General features: G+C 45.4%; 1 protein-coding gene and 1 pseudogene across 7 annotated transcripts in view; one reads left to right on the top strand and one right to left on the bottom strand.

The window, feature by feature from the left end:
- Positions 1-8,722, bottom strand: part of LOC119623523 (SH3 domain and tetratricopeptide repeat-containing protein 1-like) — a 31,762-nt gene extending 23,040 nt beyond the window's left edge. For 6 of the 7 annotated variants that reach the window (XR_012093589.1, XR_012093590.1, XR_012093593.1 and 3 more), the window contains exons 1-2: positions 2,498-8,722; positions 784-948 (exon numbers count right to left, since the gene is read on the bottom strand). Coding sequence is in view for 1 of the 7 variants with exons in the window: in XM_073017885.1 (XP_072873986.1) it covers positions 784-823 (40 nt within the window). In the remaining 6 variants the exon portion in view is untranslated. The remainder of the gene's footprint in view (positions 1-783; positions 949-2,497) is intronic. The other variant, XM_073017885.1, reaches the window with a different exon arrangement.
- A 6,103-nt stretch (positions 8,723-14,825) lies between these two features.
- On the top strand, positions 14,826-19,607 carry LOC140712156 (uncharacterized; annotated as a pseudogene).
- Positions 19,608-23,140: the final 3,533 nt, after the last annotated feature.

Raw genomic sequence — 23,140 nt, 5'->3', positions numbered from 1 at the left:
CAAACTTCCAGTCCCTGCTCTAAACCCTGTGACTCTTCAGCAAAACCCAAAAACAAGTATCCGTTTTCCTTCCAAATGGGAAATTTCCTGACCTAGCGAAACCAGCATCAAATCCACTTATTATGAGATAGCTGATTACAGGCGAAGCCCTCTAGTCCCAGGATGACTCCCCTCCTGCAGGAGCGGGAAGGATGGGCATAGCACTGGCCTTCCAGACCACATCTCCAGGCAGTTTGAAACCATGGCTGCTCAGGTGAGCCATGATAAAAATCAAAACCAAGTATCTCTGAAAAGTGTACATGTCAAGAACCAGACCTCGGGCCAGATTCGGCAGAAATGGATGTTGCAAGGTTTGTTCAGAGACCTCCTCTCCATGCCCCCTCTCCCCGGGACCTCCCTCCTTGCACTAGGGTCCCAGGGCCAATGGACCGTTCCCTTACCTCTAGCCCAGTACATTTTCAGGAACAACTCCCAGACTGTACCAGACCCTGAAATCTATTCACTGAATGCACTATTTCTTGAAATGATCGTGAATCACCTGGCTATAACAACAATTGTTTTAAAAGTGTTCTCTCTCTCGGGAATCGTGCCATGAGTTTGAGCAAGCAGCTCTGCTTCTCTCTACTGCAATTCTATCATTTGCAAAATGTTAACAATCACTGTGTTCACCCATAGCATTGTTGTAAAAAGCCTTAAGACCCACTTCATGTAGCCTGCCTGGAGCACAGACCCTGCCACATGCTAAATGCCCGCTGAAGGTGAGTTATCTGTTGCTATTATTACCTGTCACTCCAGCGAACAAAAGGAGTCGATCAGGTCTCATCGTATCACCATGAAAGGATGTCCACGTAGACTGCGCAGTGGGAGTAGGGAGACTCAGTGTTTATCAGGTACTATTTTGTTCTTTACAAAGTGTACATACATATTTGTAGGTACACTGGAAAAGATCTGGAAGGAAATACACCCAGTGTTAATAGTGACTACCCCAAAGACACATTCATCCAAACACACAACAGAAAAACATTCACTATCTTTCTGTCTTCTATATCATTTGAACTATTTTCAATAAGCATCTATGGCTTTTGTAAAATTTTTGAAAAGAATTTATTGCAATTTTTTCTGGAGAAACAAGCAGGAGCATGAAAAAGGTGGAAACAGAAGGTAAAATGGAATTGAGTCCCAGCCAGGCTCAGCAGGTACACGAACCACACACCTCTCACTACAACTCAACACCAGCTCTCTCTTCTCTTGGTCCAATGGCCCAAGACTTAGAGATAAAATGTTTATTGTGATCACATCAATCACACCACGGAGCTTGGAACCACCCTTCCAAACTCCTCTGGTTCTGTGTACCTGCCCGGGGCTGTTAGCTTTCCTCCTGTGTCTTTGCTGGACTGTAATCCCCTAGTGGTGGAAATGCACCCTGACACTTAGCCATCATCCCCACAACACTCAGCACCGCAGAGAGACCAGGGCAGTGATGCCCACTCGGACTGTGATTCTACTTATAAAGCAAAGGACCAGGGGCCAGATGCGACTTGTCTTTGGTAACTCACCAGCTGTTGCTTGAACCAGAAAAAAGCCAGGTCTGCTGATGCCCAGAAAAGAGCTAGCACATGTCCCACTAGAAACGTGGTGAAAATGTGTTGCTTGCTGTGAAATGATGCACTACTGGAGAAGATGGGTGCAACTTCTCATGGAGGCACTCAGCCCAGATCACCAGGAAACAGGGCTGCCGGATGAGACACTCGGCCCAGGTCACCAGGAAACAGGGCTGCCAGATGAGACACTCGGCCCAGGTCACCAGGAAACAGGGCCATCGGATGACACACTCGGCCCAGATCACCAGGGCACAGGGCTGCTGGATGAGACACTAAGCCCGTCCACCGGAAGGGAAATCTGGCTGGGCAGTGGAGGGAAATTCACACAGCCCAAGGACAGCAACAGCATGAACAAAACAAGAAATACCTGACTGGAAAGCCATAGCCTGGCTAGCAAATTCGAAACAGAGCCACAATCCTAGCAACACATATCACTGCAACACAGAGCTTCAGTCAGTGTGCGCACACTGTAAGTAGAAATGTAAAATGTCCATGCTTTTGGAACAAGCGGGCTATTTGTGTGTGTGTGTGTGTGTGTGTGTGTATGTGTGTGTGTGTGTGTGTGTGTATCTGTGTGTGTGTGTGTGTGTGGGTGTGTGTGTGTATCTGTGTGTGTGTGTGTGTGTGTGTGTGATGTCAAACAAAAAAGTTGAGAAGAAGCTGTTGGCAAGGAAATAGAAACAGGCGCCCTTACACATTGACAGTGAGATAACGGTATGGCCCTAACGGAAGGGAATCCGGCAACACCCATCAATATTTAAAATGCACAGAACCCTGGATCCCACAATTCCATTTCTAGCAATGCATCCTATGAACATATTCACGCAAATATGCAAGAATTATGTACATCTCAGCATTGATTAATGCAAAAGGTTGGGAACAACCTAAATACTTACCGGTGGACAACCGTGTTTATCTTATGCCAACATCTGTGTTTTTAAAAACAAGACACATAGGCTGGGTGCAGTGGCTCACGTGTGTAATCCCAGCACTTTGAGAGGCTGAGGCAGGTGGATTACGAGGTCAAGATATCCAGACCATCCTGGCCAACATGGCGAAACACCGTCTCTACTCAAAATACAAAACTTATCTGGGCATGGTGGTGCACACCTGTAGTCTCAGCTACTCAGGAGGTTGAGGCAGGAGAACCGCTTGAACCCGGGAGGCGGAGGCTGCAGTGAGCGGAGATCACACCAGCCTGGTGACAGAGCAAGACTCTGCCTTGGAAAAACAAACAAACAAACAAAAACTGGCAAGAGTGATCACAGGGCAGTGATGGGAGTAGAACTGCCTTTCACTCTCCAGAACCTTTTGATTGTCGCTCATATTACCTATTCCAAATATGTGACTACAGCAAATATTTTCAAAGTAACTATGAAAAACTGGGAGAATAATAATATCTAACACACAGGACTGCTGTATAATTAAAGGATGAAAAACATAAAGCACTATCAGAGTTCAAAGGAAGAAAGATTAATTCTAGTTTGGACGTCAGAGCGGGGATCATGTAACAGAAGTATTTCAAGTCTTGAAGGATGGAGAAGATTTAAAGAGGCAGAAGTGTGGAGACGATGTCCCAGATGGAGATAAGAACATAGGCGAAGACGATGAAGAGATGAGAAGGTATAAATTCTAAGTGCAGCTCTCAGTCTGGGCTTCAGAAGAGGGCTTAGACAACAAGCTGGAGTGCAAGGCTGATGGTGTGAATGGAAACACGAAACCCAAATTTGCATATCACGCCCCGATCATGAGCCTTGAATGCCAAGCCAGAGAATCTGTCCTCGATCTTAACAATGAAAAATCACTGGGCCGGGTGTGACAGCTCATGCCTGTAATCCAGTGCTTTGAGAGGCTGAGGCGAGAGGACTGCTTGAGGCCAGGAGTTTGAAACCACTCTGGACAACACAGCAAGACTGTCCTTACAAAAAATTTAAAAATTAGCTAGGCAGGATAGCACACCTGTAGTCCCAGCTACTCAGGAGGCTGAGGCGGGAGGATCACTTGAGCCCAGGAATTTAGGGTTACAGTGAGCTGTCATGACACGCCTGCATTCCAGCCTGAGCAACAGAGCAAGGGCATGTCTCAAAAATCAAATCAAATGAAATAAAATCACTACAAGTTTGTATATACATAAAGTATAAAATCATACCATATATGATTTAATCCAGCGATATAATATAAATTAGAGGGGGAAAAGAGAAATTAGGAAGCTATTATAAGAAAACAAGACTCAACTAAGACATGAGCAAAGGCACTCGGCTCACAGCACTATCTTTATATAAAGGAATGAACTACCACATTTATTTTCATGGCATCACCAACTCAGATACAGGCTACAGTATTCTGGAACCATCTCTGTATCAGTCAAATCAGATGGCCATAATACCATAGGCAAATACCATCAAAAACACCATAGGCTGTGTGGTTTAAGCATTAGTTTATTTCTCACAGCTCTCGAGGCTGGAAGTCCAAGATCAAAGTGTCGGCCGACTCAGTTCCCTGACAGGGACCTCTTCCTGGCTTGCAGACAGCCACCTTTCTTCTTGTTTCCTCACACCAGGACAGTGCGAGCTCTCTGCTTTCTCCTCTTCTTCTTCTTTTTTTTTTTTTTTTTTTTTTTTGGAGACAGACTCTCGCTCTGTCACCAGGCTGGAGTGCAGTGGCAGAATCTCAACTCACTGCAACCTCCGACTCCCTGGTTCAAGCAACTCTCCTGCCTCAGCCTCCCGAGTAGCTGGGATTACAGGCACGTGCCACCACACCCAACTAATTTTCGTATGTTTAGTAGAAACAGGATTTCAGGATGGTCTCAATCTCCTGACCTCGTGATCTGCCCACCTCGGACTCCCAAAGTGCTGGGATTACAGGTGTGAGCCACCACACCTGGCCTAGTTTCTCTTCTTCTAAGGGCACCAATCCTGTCAGACCAGGGCCTATGCTCATGACCTCATCTAACCCTAATTACCTCCCAAAGGTCCTATCCCCTAATACCATCACACTGGCAGTTAGGGCTCCAGTACAAGAATCTGGGGGAGACATAAACATTCAGTTTGTAACAATGTCTTTTCAATCCTTGAAATCCTTGTTGTTGTTGGAAAAAAACCCAAATGAGTAGGTGACAAAGTACCTTGTATGTAAACAAGTCAGGACTTTTCATATTTCTGCTAACACATTTAGGTCAATTTAAAATGTCTGATAACAAGAGTCAGAAGCAGAGATAAATGAAAGTTAGTTACTCTGCATTTTAGGCCCACATTGAGCTGTCTTCCAATGACATTGTGGCACAAAGAACACTGCTTTCTATTCCTGGTTTTGTCACCAAAAAAGCTGGAACATTTCCCTGTATTTCCGTTTATCTCTAAAATCACTGGGTCGACCTAGCAGACCTCCAAGGTCCCTTCCATTCACAAATTCCACAAATAACTTCCTACCAACAGAGGCTACACAAATAAACTACACTGACGAAGGGGAAAGCTAACACTAGCAAACAATGAGTTGCACACAAGACAAGACGTATAGAGAAGTGGATCAACCACAAACTGGTGGACGATGAGCCGGCGGTGGATAAAAACACATTCCCTAACGATGGACAGAGAGGCAATGGCGCCGAGGTAGTATTGTTGAAGATTTCCTATTTTACATCTTCAAGATAAATGGCCCAATTGTTTACATTCATTCTGATTAAATGTGAACGTCAAAACTTCCTCCAGGGGACACAGACATCTAAAAACTTCCCAATGTGTCCAATTTGTCACTTGATATTTTTACTGACAAGAAAAATGAGGGGCTGAATATACAAACAGACCATGCCTGATCATATGTAGAAAGACAGAACTCAGATCACAACCTGTAGCTGCCCACCCAGGAAACCAATCCCCTATCTACAGTCAACAGCCAGGAGGCCAGCCAGGCTAGCACATCAGACAGGAAGCCAGACTGCTCTCTCTCCACAACCCAGAGACTAAACCACAACTCTGTCCACGTGGCCAGGACTTGACTCAAAACTGACAGCCACCCTAATTTTGGCCCCTGTTTCCAGTTAGGATCATTCAGAGAAAGCCAAATATGCCCCTAACCAATCACATAGGACACCCCACTTCTGCACAGCCGCCTCCAGCCCCCACAACAGCCTCCACTGGGAGCCGTTCTTTCCATCCTGAAGCTTCCCCACTCCTCATCCGCCACTCACTTGCATGTCAGTCTCTGCCACACGCAAGTGTTGGTGCTGACTTTCTTGCCACAGCAGCTCTGAGAAAGTCGCCTCTGCCTATCTCATGTGGGCGGCTTTCCTTTATTTCCCCCGAAGAATAAGTCTTAAATGAGGGGCTTCTCTATATGGTCAAGCTATACAATTCAGAAGCCCAGCATGGCAGATTCCAAGCCTGGAAAGACCATACACCCCTCAGGTCCTCTTTCCACAAAACACAGCTTCCTTGAGTTCTTCAGTCACTCCCACCAACCAGGGAAGGAACCATGTGTTATGGAAATATCAAGGGCCTTGAAGTGAAACTTCTGGGTTCATCAAGTACTTCATCTTTGCACTTAAGAAATTACATGGCCTTGGTCAGGCGTGGTGGCTCGCACCTGTAATTCAAGCACTTTGGGAGGCCGAGTTGGGCAGATTAACCGAGGTTGGGAGTTCAAGACCAACCTAACCAATATAGAAAAACTCCGTCCCTACAAAAAATACAAAATCAGCCTGGCATCGTGGCGCATGCCTGTCATCTCAGCTACTCGGGAGGCTGAGGCAGGAGAATCACTTGAACCTGGGAAGCAGAGGTTGTGGTGAGCCGAGATTGCACCATTGCACTCCAGCCAGGGCAAGAAGAGCAAAACTCTGTCTCAAAACAAAACAAAACAAAGCAAAACAAAACAAATGACGTGATCTTGAACAATTTTCTTAACTTCTCTAAGCCTCTATCTTCATCTTCAATAACATAATTTTACCTCCAAGATTGTATTAAATGGAATCTCACATGTAAAACAGCTGACAAATATTAGGGGCCCAACAGCTGTGCGCTCCTACTGCTGCCCCACTTTACCCCAAGGGAGAAGCACAGATGTCCTGAAAAAGCCTGTTGATCCCTACACCTCAGCATCCTGGGTTTACACAAGGCACAGTGGCATCCGGAATTACCGGGGTCACCCAAATACAAGACATGTTTTGATTTTTCAACTTAGGTACACGTGGCTTTTAACGTTCACCATATATGATCCATAATTTAGAAGAGATTTTCCTACACTCCCCCGTGGTTCTATTTTAGCAGACTTAGATGTGCCATAATAGCTCACTCTTTTAAGCCCTCTTCAGTGTCAAAAACAAAACTTTCATCTGTAACACAGTTATCAGCAGTGAAAGTGGAAAAGGCACCTATGAGTCAAAATGACCCTCTGCCCCACCCCACCCCACCCTACAAAAAGCTGTTCAGGAGGATTTGGCCTGCTTATGAGAATGCTGTCTGTATTCCCAGGGACAGAAAAATGCCTACCCTGGTTAGAAGCTGCGCTGCTCAACCTCCAGGGTAGAAAGCTCCCCACACCCTCTACCCAAGGAGAAGAGAAGCAAATGGGGTGGCCAGGCTCCAGGATGTGGACTGTTTAATGTGGTTTCTGCAGTCCAGGTCACCGCCATGGGTGAAGCTCTTCCTTCCTTCTTTTCCACCCAAGTGGCCAAGGTCCTACGGCTGCTGCAGGGCCTCTTCCCTATGAGTCAGCCCAGCCATTCCCCTTCCCCCTTCTTCTTCTTCTTGTTTTTTGAGACGGAGTCTCGCTCTGTCACCCAAGCTGGAGTGCAGTGGCATAATCTTAGCTCACTGCCACCTCTGCCTCCCGGGTTCAAGCAATTCTCCTGCCTCAGCCTCCCAAGTACCTGGGATTACAGGCACCCGCCAACACGCCCAGCTAATTTTTATATTTTTAGTAGAGACGGAATTTGAACTTCTTGGCCAGGCTGCTCTTGAACTCCCGACCTCAGGTGATCCACCTGCCTCAGCCTCCCAAAGTGCTGGGATTACAGGCATGAGGCACTGCGTCTGGCCAAGTCAGCCCAGCCATCCTGACTTTTTGTTCTGGTAAAATTACTCTCTTCCACATCTACCTTCCAAGTAGCTAAATCAGAGATCTGGCCCTTGGGGCAGGCTTGAAGAATCCCTGTTTTTGGTCCTCAAGAGGTCCTACCAGGGTCTGCGACAATTCCAAGACTTCTGTTCTTAAAGAGGAAAGAAACCTCACATACACGGCGCTCGCAGAGCTCAGGCGAGCCCGTATCGGAGGCAAGGCTTGGGAGGGCCCTAAGGTTTGGGTGTGCCGTCTATGATAACAGCTAAGAGATCTGAAGCCAGCTGTCTGGGTTCAAACCTCAATTCCAACACCACCGGCTGTGTGATGTTAGACAACGTCCCCAGCCTCTCTGTGGTACGTTTCCTCACTGTAAAAGGGCCACAATAATAGAGCTGCTCTAAAAATTAAGTGAATTGGTGCATATAACGTATTCAGAACAATGCTTGGCACATGGGGGAGTTCAATAGCCACGTATTGAACAGAGTAACTTAGCAATTAGTAAATATACTCATGCAGGCCAGGCGCGGTGGCTCATGCCTGTTATTCCAAAACTTTGCGAGGTTGAAGCAAGACGGTCACTTGAGCCCAGGATTTTGAGACTAGCATGGGCAACACAGCAATATTCCATCTCTAAAACTGTGTGTAACATACAGGTCTATATACACTCAAATGTTCACAGTGTATTTATAGTATACAAAATAGCTGGAAAACAGACTTAACTATTGACAATGGTTACTTCTAGAGAAGGGAGAATGCAAATTTCAGCTTTTTACCCCACACATATATTCTTGTATCATCTGAAATATTTAAGCAAATTGTATGTATACATTTGCCCCGAAACACATAGCAGAATAATGTAGTTTTGACTCAAAATCTTCAAATCGTGATGGAATTGTCCTGTGAAAGTAAAGTTATAGAGATGAAAAGCCTCCCTCCAGCCTAAATGCTCGTTCATATGACCTATATTACACAAAACAATGCAGACACCCCAATCCTTTCCGCACTGTCATAAGAATTTTTCAGTGAACTGCATTCCCCTTTACAAACTAGATGATACTTAGAGTTACCAGGCAAGAACGTGGATCCAGTTCTGCTTTTTCAAAGCCCAATGTTCCTCCCATAATAGCAATGCATTCTTCAACCGGTCAACTGCCCCCAACACCTGAGCTCTCTGTTGTACACAACTCAGCGAGGCCTGGGAGAAAACAGGTGCAAATTTCACTTACTCAGTAACAACACATCCCACCTGATTCCTCTGCTGGGCTAGTTCTCAAGTCGTCTTTTTCTAAGCTTTCATTCGGCTCTACCACACATACCTAGGCTGGGTAAAACACTTTACCAAGTTTTTTTTTTTCCGAGACGGAGTTTCACTCGGTCGCCCACGCTGGAGTGCAGTGACGCCATCTCGGCTCAGAAGCCAGCGCCCGGGTCCATGCAGTCCCCTCCGCGGCAGACGCGGGGAGCCGGGGAGCAGTGGGGACCGGCCCCCACCCGCAGGGCGACCGGGACCCCCGCGCAGGCCCACGCGGTATCGCAGTAGGCGCGAAGCCCCCGGTGCCACCCGACGCCGAGACAAAGCCCAGGCGCAAGGACCTCGCATCCTGACTTCGGACCCTGCGGAATCCAACTCGGAGCCGCCACGCCCGGGGCAGAGACCCCCGCCCGGTCCGGAGACCCCGTCGCCCGGTCTCACCTCAGGCCACCGGCTCACAGCGCCTGCTCCTCGCCGCGGCGCCTGTGCCGACTGGAGCGCAGCTGAGTAGCCTACAGAGCGGAGGCAGCCTCAACAATGGAGTCCCGGGGCGGGGCCGCCGCTGCCGCTTCAGCGCGTGTTCTCCGCTCAGGATCCGGCTCGGAGCAAGGAGCTGCAGCTGGCGCGGGGCTGCGGCCTGGACACACACCGTGCAGGTGCACAGGGCCCCGCCTGCCGCCCGCCGCCCCGCCCGCCGCCCCACTCCCAGCGGAGGCAGGCGCCCAGGGCCCGCCCCCCGGCCAATGGAGAGCGAGCTGCACGGAGAGGGCGGGGCCTGGGGGAACAAATGGAGGTTGGGCGGGAAGGCGCTGGGACTGGGCATACCGAGTCCCGCGGGAGGACTGGACCCAAGAGCTGACCGGATCCTTGCCTTCTAGAAGACCCAGCTCAGCGTCCACCTGCAGTCTGGTCTACAGGACGCGCTCATCTCAAGCCCAGAACTCAGGCTTTTAGGGCAGAGAGCGAGAGACAGGCTTGCTTTACAAAAAGTGAAACAGAGGTCCAAGGAATAGGATTGCCTGCTGCCGGAAGTCACATAGTCCCATTCACTCGTTCACCTTGCCATTCAGCAAACATTTGGAAGCACGTATGGTGGGCGTTAGGACTGAAGAAGGTCCGGGCGCTGTGGCTCGCGCCTGTAATCCCAGTACTTTGTGGGGCGGAGGCAGGTGGATCACTTGAGGCCAGGAGTTCGAAACCAGCCTGGCCAACAAGATGAAACCCCACCTCTGCTAAAAATACAAAAACTTAGCCGATCGTGGTGGCGCGTACCTGTGGTCCCGCTACTGGGAAAGCTGAGGCAGGAGAATCGTTTGAACCCGGGAGGTGGAGGTTGCAGTGAGCTTAGATCGTGCCACTGCATGTGCTCCAGCCTGGGCCACAGAGTGAGACTCTGTCTCCAAAAAAAAAAAAAAAAAAAAAAAATTAATAGATGGGAAGTAGAAGTGAACTTAGGCCTTCCCTGAAGGAGCTCGGCTAAGGAGTACCTGAAATGTCTCTGCATCTCTTTAAGGTCTGATAAAGGAACCAGGAGCGAGCACTAATCACTTCCCTTTCCTGCCTCAGAGCTTTCATGTGTTTGCTGTTCCCCACCCGAAATGCCAAGTACCAATGGTATTTATTTATTTATAGAAATGGGATCTCCCTATGTTGCCCAGGGTGGTCTCAAACTCCTGGCCTCAAGCTATCCTCTCGTCTCATCCTCCCAAAGTGTTGGGATTACAGGCATGAACCACTGTCCCCAGCCCTGATCGTCTTTAAAACCTCTTTCCTCATCTTATTTGAGATTCCTGCTTCATGTGCCCCCACACCGTTGGTTTTTCTGTACTTCCGTAGCTGCTCTGCCCAACTTGTATATGTCTGGGCTCAGGCCAAATGCCCTTCCATTTGCAGTGCGCACTGCCACAGGAAATCTCATGCCCTTCCGGGCTTCACAAACCATCCACATGCTCTGCTGCCAGCCAGAGACATCCATCCCAGTCAGATGCCCAGCCCTGACCCTTCCCAAAGCCCCAGCTGGACAGAGGGAAGCATCTCAAATTTTCCAAAACAGAGTGCTTTATTAGTGCCCTAACCTGCTCATCCACATTCTTGTGATTCTCTGTAAACAGCCCCTCCATCCACCCAGCTGCTCAGGTGAAAATCTCAAATCCTCCTCCAGTCCTTCCTCCCTGAACCTCTCATGCAGCCCTCTGCCTTCCTAGGACACTGAGCACCCCTCACTCCCAGCACCAGCTGGGGTGCTGTCTGAGTCGCTGCCACCCACTTGGCATGGAGTGTGACCTCTCGCCCAGTGTGGTGGCTTACGCGTATAGTCACAGCGCTTTGGGAGGCTGTGGCGGGCAGATCGGTTGAGGCCAGGAGACTGGGACCAGCCTGGTCAATACAGTGAAACTAAAATACAACAATTAGCCAGGCATGGTAATGCGTGCCCATCGTCCCAGCTCCCCTACCCAGGAGGCTGAGGCAGGAAAATTGCTAGAACCTGGGAGGCAGTGGTTGCAGTGAGCCAACATCACACCACTGCATTCCAGGCTGGGCAACAGAGTGAGACTCTGTTGTAAGCTTAAAAAAAAAAAAAAAAAAAAAAAAAAAAAAAAAAAAAAAAAACAAACAAAAAAAAAAAACACACACACACACAAAAAAACAAAAACAAACAAACAAACAAAAATACAAAAAATGAAGAAGAAGGAGAAGTGTGACATCTCTAAGGCAAGGCAGTGTCCCACTCTGATTCACTTCTATGTGCAAAGCAGGACCTTCACCATGAAGGCACTCACTCAGGGATGCTGCTGGGATGGGTGGATGCACAGTTAAGGTCTTCATGGTGGCTGGGGCTAACCCCATCCCCATCGCTTATTCCCACAGACACCTGTACACTCATCACTCCCACGCTCACACCCACCACTGAAAGCCTGGCCCCTAATCTGATTTGCCTAACAAGCTCCCCAGATGAACAACACATGCTTCCCTACCTCTCCCCTGCTAGGGCCCCACTGTGTTCTGGGATGTACTCAGGGATCAGGAGAACAAAACCTCAGGGAGTGAAAGGACATTCCAGGGTGCAGGCCTCTGCATCCCCCTCCATGCCCTCACCCCTGCCTGACACACCCTCACCCCTGTACCTGGCCAGCTCCTACCAACCCTTAAATTCTCACCAAGTTCAGTGGTGGCAGCCACACCCTAAAGTGACTGACCCCCCAATAACCTATGCCCTTGCATAGTCTTCCTGACCTTGGGTACGAGCAAACCGGTGACTGGCTTCTAACCCATAGAGCCTGGCAAAAGCAATGGGATGTCACTGTCACAGTGCATCACCTTCGCACACTAGAAAGGAAGGTTCCACCTGCAGGCGCTCCAGGAAGGAGATGCTGTGCTGAGAAAGGACCTTTGGAGGGGCCCCGTAGGCAAGGAAGCAAAAAGCTGGGCCCTTGCCAAGCGGGTCTGAGGAAATGAATTCTGCCAGTAACCTCAGCGGGCCTGGAAATGGATTCTGCCCTGGTGGAGCCTCAGATGAGGATGCAGCCCAGCTGCTTGGCTGAGATCCCAAACACAGGATCCGCTAAAATATGCTCAACTACTAGCTTGCCAAAATTGGCTTAAAGGTGTGTGTTGTTTTAAGCTTCTCAGTTGTTAGTTTTTGCCTACGAAAGTGTTAAAATGTGAGACAATAACTTAGGTCCCCTCCCCATCACACACATTCTTCTTTCTGGCATTCATCATAATTCTACTTATTGATTGAAAATCTCCCTCTTGACTGGGTGCAGTGGCTCAGGAGTTCCAGACCAGCCGGGCCAACATGGTGAAACCCCATCTCTACTAAAAATACAAAAATTAGCTAGACGTGGTGGTGCAATCCTGTAATCCCAGCTACTCGGAAGGCTGAGGCAGGAGAATTGCTTGAATCCAGAAGGCAGAGGTTGCAGTGAGCCGAGATGACACCATTGCACTCCAGCCTGAGTGACAAGAACAAAACTCTGTCTCAAAAAAAAAAAAAAAAAATTGTCTCTTGCCACTAGCATGAAGGTCCCATGAGAAGAAAAGTGGAAACTTTTGCTCATAACAGTGTCCCAAATGCCCAGCACGGTGTAGTTCTAGGGCAGTGGGTCGATGGTGGAAGCTTCTGGTTGAAGGGCCCAGCTGGCCCTCCCAGCTGCCTTCTCCCTGGTGAGGTTCCGTTATAGAGAACAGAATAGTTTCTTGCCTTTCCAGAGTCCCTCTTAGTGGGGATCGGCCAAGTGACATTGTCTTGCCCCGGGAGACATAATTGGAAGTTGGCTGAAAGGTTTCTAGCCATGGTGTGCTGGGGCGATTTGAACCAGGACATGAGAGCTGACCATCCATTGTTCAGGAATTCTGCAAGTTGATTGTTCAACACATTCAGTACTTAAAAATATCAAATAATATGAACTCGCAATTTAAAAATGCATTAGACCAGATGCAGTGGCCCACGTCTAACACATTGGAAGCCTGAGGCAGGAAGATCACTTGAGCCCAGGAGTTCAAGCCCAGCTTAGGCAAAAAAGGAAGACCCTGTCTCCACAAAAAATGATAAAATTAGCTAGGCATGGTGGTGTGTGCATCCAATCCTAGCCACTCAGGAGGCTGACGTGGGAGGATCCCTTGAGCCATCTGTTCAAGGCTCCAATGAGCTATGATAGTGCCACTGCACTCCAGCCTGGGTGACAGAGCCAGACCCTATCTCAGAAATAAACATATTTCATATATTAATAAATTTATAATAAATGTATATTTATATACACATTTATGTATTGTAATTATATATTTAGACATAAATACATATTTCTTGCTTTATTTATTTATTTATTTATGTTGAGACGGAGTTTAACCCTTGTCACCCAGACTGGAGTGCAATGACGCAATCTAGGCTCACTGTAACCTCCACCTCTGGGGTTCAAGTGATTTTCCTGCCTCAGTCTCCTGAGTAGCTGGGATTACAGGCACGCACCACCACACCTGGCTAATTTTTGTATCTTTAGTAGAGATGGGGTTTCTCCATGTTCTCAGGCTAGTCTCAAACTCCTGACCTCAGGTGATCTGCCTATCTCGGCCTCCCAAATTGCTGGAACGACAGGTGTAAGCCACTGTGCCCAGTCTATATGATATATTTATATATTATAATTATGTATATTAATTTTATATAATTATATATAAATATAAAAACTTCCTTGCCTTCTCTTGTTTCTACCTACAGTCAGTCCCATGACTTCAAATACTATCTACATGTAATAGTTTTAAATGTATATTTTATATATATATATATATATATATATATATATATATATATATATATATATTTTTGAGACGGAGTCTCGCCCTGTCGCCAGGCTGGAGTCCAATGGTGCAGTCTCAGATCACTGTAACCTCTGACTCCCGGGTTCAAGCGATTCTCCTGCCTCAGCCTCCCAAGTAGCTGGGCTTATAGGCACCCACTACCACGTCCAGCTAATTTTTGTATTTTTAGTAGAGACAGGGTTTTGCCATGTTGGCTAGGTTGGTTTTGAACTCTTGACCTTAATTGATCTCCCTCCTCAGCCTCCTAAAGTGCTGGGAATACAGGCGTGGGCCACCTTGGCCAAAATATTTTTCTGTTTCCAAGCATTTTACATGAGAGGAAAGTGGAGAATAAATCATCTGACACTCTACTGTAAAAGAAATATTTGTGCCTCCCTTCTTTTCATCTTTCCTAAGTGTACATATTACCAAAATGTCTTTAGGTTGAGGTCCCTCCGTGAAAACTTTACAGGGTGTTGTGTCCTCAGCCACCCTCCTGTCTTTCCCTAGTCCTGGAATTTTAAAACTGCCTGGGGATGACCCAGGATACCCACCGTGGCCATGTCTATTGGAGGGTCTAGTGACTATCAGCCCCGGGGTCATCTCATCGCCAAGGACAGCCTGAGGTAGGGGGTAGAGTCGCTCAGGGGAGCAGCTGGATGCTCTTGGCCTTAGAGGAATCTCTTGGTATAGTTTTATCTAAAATGATGACCCCTTAGGATTATTAAAATTTTAGGACATTAAAATGAATGGACAATTCAACGTAATGTCATTAAAGTTAGGTCATTAAAACTGTTCCTCCAGCCAGAGCTTTTATTCCTTGGAGACACAATGATGGTCTGCCAATGGGATACTGATATTGAGAGGAAAAGGTAGAAATGATTTCTGCTCTCTAGATTGTCTCAGACTTGTGAAGAGAGAAAAACTGTCCCAAAGGACAAGGAAAACCCACCCCAGAGAGGATGTGCAAGAACCTGAACATTAAAATGCACTGAAGGCGCACAGGAGGACAAAGAGCAGTGCCAGTGCCTCCTGGGTGATCACTGAGCACTTTACTGAACAGGATGGGTGTCCCGAGGGACAGAATGGCCTGCCGTGACACTTACAAAGGTCTGTGTTGGAGTCAGCACTGCCTCTCCCTGAGTTTGTTACCTTGAAAAGGCTTGTCTGCTTATTTGTGTTCCAGTTTTTCATTGGCTGTAAGATACATTTTATCAGTACAGCTTGAAAGATAAACATACTATTTCCAAAGAGGCAAGGTAAAATGGTGTATTTTATTTGCTAAAAATTCATATTTATTTCTTCCCCAGAGTGAGTGTAGTAAGTTTTAAAGGTGTGTTCTTTTTAAGGGTAATTTCAAATGGAATTGTAGGACTTAGCTTTATCAACGTTACTGGTGAAATAAAAGTGTGATAGATAAATTGATGATTTACAAAGATTCACCAAAATGTCAGTTTCCTTCTTGTAGCATGGTGAAGAATTTATGACAGTGGACACATCTGTATCCTCTTATCTGGATATTCGAGGGTTTTGTTTTGTTTTGTTTTGTTTTGTTTTGTTTTGTTTTGTTTTTGGAGACACTGTCTTGCTCTGTAGCCCGGCTGAAGTGCAGTGGCGCCATCTCTGCTTACTGCAACCGCCGCCTCCCGGGTTCAAGTGATTCTCCTATGTCAGCTTCCCAAGTAACTGGGATTATAGGCACCCACTACCACACCCAGCTAATTTTTGTATTTTTAGTAAACAGGGGGTTTTAGGCCTGACACAGTGGCTCAGGTCTGTAATCCCAGCCCTTTGGGAGACCAAGGTGGGCCGATCATGAGGTCAGGAGTTCCAGAGCAGCCTGACCAACATGGTGAAACCCTGTCTCTACAAAATATACAAAAAAATTAGCTGAGCCTGGTGGCAGGCACCTGTAATCCCAGCTACTCGGGAGGCTGAGGCAAGAGAATTGCTTGAATCGGGGAGGTGGAGGTTGCAGTGAGCCAAGATCTTGCCATTGCACCCCAGCCCAAGCGACAATGGGAGACTCCGTCGCAAAAAACCAAACAAACAAACAAACAAACAAACAAACAACAGAAAGACAGGGTTTTGATAAGTTGGCCAGGCTGATCTCAACCTCCTGACCTCAGGTGATCGCCCTCCTCAGCCTCCCAAGCTGCTGGGATTACAGGCATGAGCCACCATGCCCTGCCCATTGTATTTTCTTTTTATTCCCTAAATTTTAATATGTTTGAGTTTGTCTGTTCCTTCATCACTTTTTTCTTACATAAAAGAAATTCTGCCTAATCCTTCATAAAAAAAATCTTCCTGTAACTTCTGAAAGTGTTCTGGTTTTATCTCTCATATTTGAATGTATAATAAGTTGATTATGGCTCACGGAATAGAGAAGAATGCAATGCATTTTCCCAAGTAGATGCCAGCCTGGTTTGCCTCATATTTTAAAGTGCATGTGATTTCTTTTTCTATTCTACAGTGCCTACTCTATCATTCCTCAACTCTCCATATAAATGCTGGGTCATTAAGACTTTCTTTTCCCTTGGTCTGCTTGCTCATCTCTCTGCTAATACTGTGCTGTCCTGAATATTTTCATCTGAAAATCTTAGAAGTATGTTAGACAAGCCATCACTCTTTTTTTAGATGACTAAAAATCATTAGACATTTGTCATTTTTACTACGTATGAAAAAGTACTTTTTCTTGCCTAAAAACAACCTGATTTGGGAATTTATGTGATTTCATAGGAATAGCATCTGGAAGTGATGACATTAATGTCATTTTAAAAAACGTGTGTCGTATTTCCTCTTATTCTTTTCTGCCTTCACATTGTGCAATAGAAATTTTTTAAATTGTTCTATTAGTATTGTCAAATATCAATTATTGGTTTTATTTACTACTCAATTAAATTTAATGAGCCTACTCTGTCTTGGTGTAATCACATGGAATGGGCTCAACTCCCCAGTTAACAAGTGACAGCACGTGTAAAATATTGTCTACCAGGGAAACTCATTGAACACTTAGTGTTCAGACAGTGTTTTGGTGTCTGGTTCCCTAAGCACCACTGCAGTGACACAAAATAATAGACGTTCAGCAGAAAAAGTTTTGGCAAATACATTGCATAAGCCATTTACATGCAGTGAGTCATTCTTATTAGGGTTGGTGGAATCCCTTTCAAAATGTAAGTTACTAATACAAAGATGGAACTTTGCGAGCAGACGTTTTTAAGAATAAGTAGTCTCAGGACTGATAATATTAACTCCCTTATGCACATCAAGTAGGACTTTATTATGACAGATACTAGAATTGTACAAAGTGAAGTTAAAAGGTAACTCCTAGCAGCACATCTTACTCCCTGGATTCTCTAATAAGATGGGTGTTTCTACTTTGCTGTTGCCTTTTTGAATAGTTCGATTCTAGCATTCGTACTGCTGTGTGGGAGGGAGTATGTGTGAACAGAGTAAGAGTTCTGACAATCAAGGCACAAAATAAATGCTTGGAAATTTTAGAATCATGTAAACAGCTTATGGATTGAGTACAGATTCCCAGTGCTGTCAGTCTCACCCATCCTTCTATCCACATGTGTGGAATGTTCTAGGACTCCATGGCTTTTGAGGATGTGGCTGTGAACTGTACCCAGGAGGAATGGGCTTTGCTAGATTCTTCTCAGAAGAATCTCTGCAGAGAAGTGATGCAGGAAACCTGCAGGAACCTGGTTTCTGTAGCTGAGAATGACAAAACATTTCACTTAATTACAGAAGTATTTCCCTATCATCAGTGCTATTTGTGATTTGGAATGGCGCAAGGGAATGATTTGGTGAAGAAATCAGGCATGGGCACTGTGTACAATGAACATTAAATCTAGTAATGTTTCTATAGTTTGTAATAATTCATGATAATTTTGTGGGTCTGTATTTTAGGAAACAAACGGAAAGACCAGAATATTGAAGATCACTTCGAAAAACCTTGGAAAGATATAAGATAATTTGCACGGAGAAGAGGAAATAAAGTCCTCTGAAGGAATCTTAGCTTGTCATGAACTTAAAAGCAAGCGATCAAAACAAATGAGAGTCACTTGAAATTTATTTCTTTTTAGAAAAATTTCACCCAAAATGCAATGTACTTCAGTGTAGCAGTCAGTGTTTGGAAAACAGTTTACTTGAAAATAGTACTACAAAACTGTGTACATGAATGTTACTAATTTGGACATAGCCATGCAGGTGGTAGCTGTGTTTTCAGTAGTAACCCATTTACTTTCCAATAATTCAGTCATGGCAAAAAAAAAAAAAAAAAGCATTTTCCTTGGTATTGGTAGCAGTGTAAGTCCAAGACCTATTAGTAAGTAGAAAGTTATTAAACCAAGCAATAATTATGTGCTTTACATTTTTTTTACAGAAATCATATGATACAGAGACTGTGTGAAAACAAAGACGGTAGTCAGTATGGACAGTTGTCAGCCAAATTCCAATGCTTGATCTGAATGAGAACATTTCTGCTGGATTAAAACAATGTGAATGAAGTATTTGTGGAAAAGTCTTTGTACGTCATTCCCTCCTTAACAGGCACATCTTAGCTCACTCAGGATACAAACCATATGGAGAGAAGCAATATAAACGTGAACAGTGTGGGAAACTCTTCGTTTCTGTTCCAGGTGTTAGAAGACACAAGATAATGCACAGTGGAAATCTAATTATAAATGTACGATATGTGGGAAAGCTTTTTATTTTCTCAATTCATTTGAAAGACATCAGAGAACTCACACAGGAGAAAAACCCTATAAATGTAAACAATGTGGTAAAGCGTTCACTGTTTCCGGTTCTTGTCTAATACATGAACGAACTCACACTAGAGAGAAACCCTACGAATGTAAGGAATGTGGAAAAACATTCTGATTTTCTTGTTCTTTTAAGACGCGTGAAAGGACTCACACAGGAGAAAGACCCTATAAATGTACCAAATGTGATAAAGCCTTCAGCTGTTCCACTTCCCTTCGTGACCATGGAAGCATTCATACTGGAGAGAGACCTTATGAATGTAAACAATGTGGCAAAGCCTTTAGTCATTTGAGTTCCCTTTGTAACCATAGAAGCACTCATATGGGAGAGAAAGCCTATGAATGTAAACAATGTGACCAAGCCTTCAGTCGTCCCAGTTCCCTTCACCTCCACGAAAGAATTCATACTGGAGAAAAACCCTATGAATGTAAGAGATGCGGTAAAGCCTACATTCGTTCCAGTCATCTTACTCGCCATGAAAGAAGTCATGATATAGAGGCTGGGTGTAGTGACTCAGCCTATAATCCCAGCACTTTGGGAGGCCAAGGAGTGTGTATTGCTTGAGCCCAGGAGTTCATAACCAGCCCGGATTAAAACAGCGTGAAACAACCTGGGCATCAAGGTGAAACCCTGTCTCTAGAAAAAATAAAATAATGCCGGGCACGGTGGCTAACACCAGTTACTCGGGAGACTGAGGCAGGAGAATGGCGTGAACCTAGGAGGCAGAGCTTGCAGTGAGCCCAGATCGCACCAGTGCACACCAGCTTGGGCGACAGAGCAAGACTCCGTCTCAAAACAAATAAATAAAAATAATTAGCTGGGCATGGTGGCACATTTCAGTTGTCTTAGTTCTTTTTCAAGGACATAAAAAGCAATGGGGGGTTGGGGGAAAGCCCTGTGCATGCGGATCACGAGGTCAGGAGATCGAAACCATCCTGGACAACATGGTGAAACCTCGTCTCTACTAAAAATACAAAAAGCAGCTGCATGTGGTAGCATATGGTTGTAATCCCAGCTACTCAGGAGGCTGAGGCAGGAGAATCACTTGAACTCAGGAGGCGGAGGTTTCAGTGAGCCGAGACTGTGCCACTGCACTCCAGCCTGGCGACAGAGTGAGAATCCATCTCAAAATAAACAAACAAATAAATAAAGCCCCTTGAATGTAAGAAATGTGGTAAAACATTTACTCTTTCCCATTCCCTCATAAACATGAAAAGGCTCACACTGCAGAGGAACCTTAAGAATGTAGGAAATGTGGCCAAGCCTTCAGATTTTCCTGTTTTTGAAGATTTGGGAGGCCTCAGACTGGAGAAAAGCCTTTTGAATCTAAATTTGTGGTAAGGCCTTCAGTTGTGTTAGTTCCATATGAAGACACCAGCTCATTCCTGAGAAAAACCCTATGAATGTCCAGAATGTGGGAATGTTTCATTTCTCTCATACCCACTCAAGGACCTATGAAAATGCACACTGTAGCTGGCTGGACCTTGTAAATACAAGAACGTACACAGGATTAAGACTCTAATAGTTTAGAAACTGCAAGAATATTTTCAGTTTTCACATTTAATTGAAACGTCATGTGAAAACTCCCACAGGAAAGAAGTTCTATAAGTGAAGCTTTTCTAATTTGGAAAGCCTGATGCAAATTAGTTATCGAGTAGTGCTTGAAAAAATGTATGAAATGTTACACAAGTTACAAGTATATTGTTTTTTCCGTGGCTCATTCTTAAAGAGTCTTGAGTATGTATTTCACCTTGTTTTGCAGGGAACCCTTGAGGTGAGAGTTCTGTAAATGCTCTTTAAGCAGTAGTACTTGAGTTTCATAGATAATGATATTGTTTGTTGGTAGAATTCTTGTCTATTGATTTGATAATGTGCTGGATTCATGGTTGAATTTTGATGTTTTTCTAACATGGAGGTAAGTTTAATTTTTTTCTTTCATTATTAACTTTTTTTGAGATGGAGTCTCACTCTGTTGCCCAGGTTGGAGTGCAGTGGTGCGATCTCAGCTCACTGCAACCTCCACCTCCTGGGTTTAAGCGATTCTCCTGTCTCAGCCTCCTGAGTACCTGGGACTACAAGCGCCCACCACTACGTCCAGCTAATTCTTTGTATTTTTAGTGGAGACAGGGTTTCGCCATGTTGGCTAGGCTGGTCTTGAACTCCTGACCTCATGATTTGCCCTCCTCGGCCACCCAACATGCTGGGATTACAGGCATGAGCCACCACACCTGGCCAGGTAAGTTTCATTTGTATGTATTGCCCTGTGATTAATGGACCAGTGAATAATGATTGGCAATTGTTGGGATAGCCTTACTAGCCTCATTTGGAAAATTTTGATTATCCCTTGTTCATTATACACATTCCACCTTTCCTTGTTAAAGGAAAAACTACTCTTGATGTAAAGATGTTTATTTTTTGCTAATAATGAGTTGGTATTAATTCCTAAGTACATAAAGTTTACCATAGAGTATCATCTCGTGAGTTCTTTGCATCTGTTGCCCTTTATTCTTTATTATTTCTGTCTGTTATTTGGATCGTTCACTTTGAATGAAGGAGAGTGGACTGTCATAGGACGATACATTGTAACCAATCTGAGGGAGGAAGCATTCAGTCTCTCAGTCACATATGATAACATTGGGCTTTTCATCGATGCCTTTGGTATTGTAGTAGATCGTATTACACCATTATGGTATGATGGTTTATATATTGTATTTTAGAGTATTACAGTCTTACCAGTCAGTGTCTCATGATTCAGTTCCCTACCAGCCAACAGACAAACCAATCACATACTCCTGTAGGAACAAAGGAACATCTTCGGCCGGGCGTGGTGGCTCACGGCAGTAATCCCAGCACTTAGGGAGACTGAGGCGAGTGAATCACGAGGTCAGGAGATCGAGACCATCCTGGCTAAAACGGTGAAACCCCGTCGCTACTAAAAATACAAAAAATTAGCCACGCGTGGTGGTGCGTGCCTGTAGTCCCAGTTTCTAGGGAGGCTGAGGCAGGAGAAGGGCATGAACCCGGGAGACAGAGCTTGCAGTGAGCCGAGATCACACCACTGCACTCCAGCAAGGGTGATAGAGCGAGATTCTGTCTCAAAAAAAAAAAAAAAAAAAAGGAAAATCCTCACTTTTTTAATGTGATACCACTCTCTGCTCCCAAGTTAATCCCTGTTTGGGGCTGTGGGAACTTACACCATCCTTCTATATGTAATTAATAACTGATGTCTGGTTTTTCTGTTTAGTAAGAGATGTTATGTGTTTAACGGTGCCAGTAAAAGTAGGGCACAAATTCCTTCCTCACCAGTGGGGTGCATGAGACGCTATTGAAACAATTGACAACACAAATGGAATGGACCAGCCCTCATGAAGGACACCTGCTCAACTTGACCTACCTGCTGTTGGCCGATGGTTCCATAACACATCAGCAGTCACCTGAGTCAGAACCGTGAGCTGATGATGGGCCTTCCGTTTGGTCTGCACAGCGTTTTGTTTTCTTCAGGTGTTGTCATCTTCTCCCACACTAAAACGCTCTCATCTCCTGGACATGAATGTTTAATTGCACCCCAGCATGACATTTGGCCTGTGCTTAGCAGGCAGTTTTGAGGTCCTGGCTTATTAATGCACAGAAGCACAGCACATAAGCCGACACTTATGTCCTAATTAGCAAGAATCAGGCTGTATCTCTGTGGTCCCTGCATCTACTCTGGTCACCATCTCTGTATGCTAAGAGCAGCCATGTAAACATTATTAATTATTGTACACTCCAAGACAATAGTTATTATGTAGGCAGAAGTAGTGGCCTTGTTTGTTTCTTGTGCTGCTTCTCCCCTTGCCGCTGTCCCATACACCCTCCTGATGAGGAGTACATCCATGGTGCCTCATGGTTCAGTCACTGATGAGTAATGAAAATGGGAAGAAAGAGTTTGATATTAGCCCCTATCGAAGCATATGAAGAAGCATCTCAGCTGCTTGCATTGAAAAATTCCTAGCCAATGTGTGGGCTTTTCTTATCACTGCTGCTTATCAGCATGTCAAAAGTCGAATCTTCGGACTGAAAGTCTTGCCGGCCTTAGACATAATGGCCTTACTGCATGTGGAGCTAACCCTAGGAAGATGGAGTGACAGTCTCTGGAGGATTAGGTGGTCTCCTCCAATGTGGCTTG

This window comes from Chlorocebus sabaeus, chromosome 8, assembly GCF_047675955.1.
Source record: "Chlorocebus sabaeus isolate Y175 chromosome 8, mChlSab1.0.hap1, whole genome shotgun sequence".
Lineage (NCBI taxonomy): Eukaryota > Metazoa > Chordata > Mammalia > Primates > Cercopithecidae > Chlorocebus > Chlorocebus sabaeus.
Note: the sequence above shows the minus strand (reverse complement) of the source record. Positions and strands in the feature narration are given on the sequence as shown.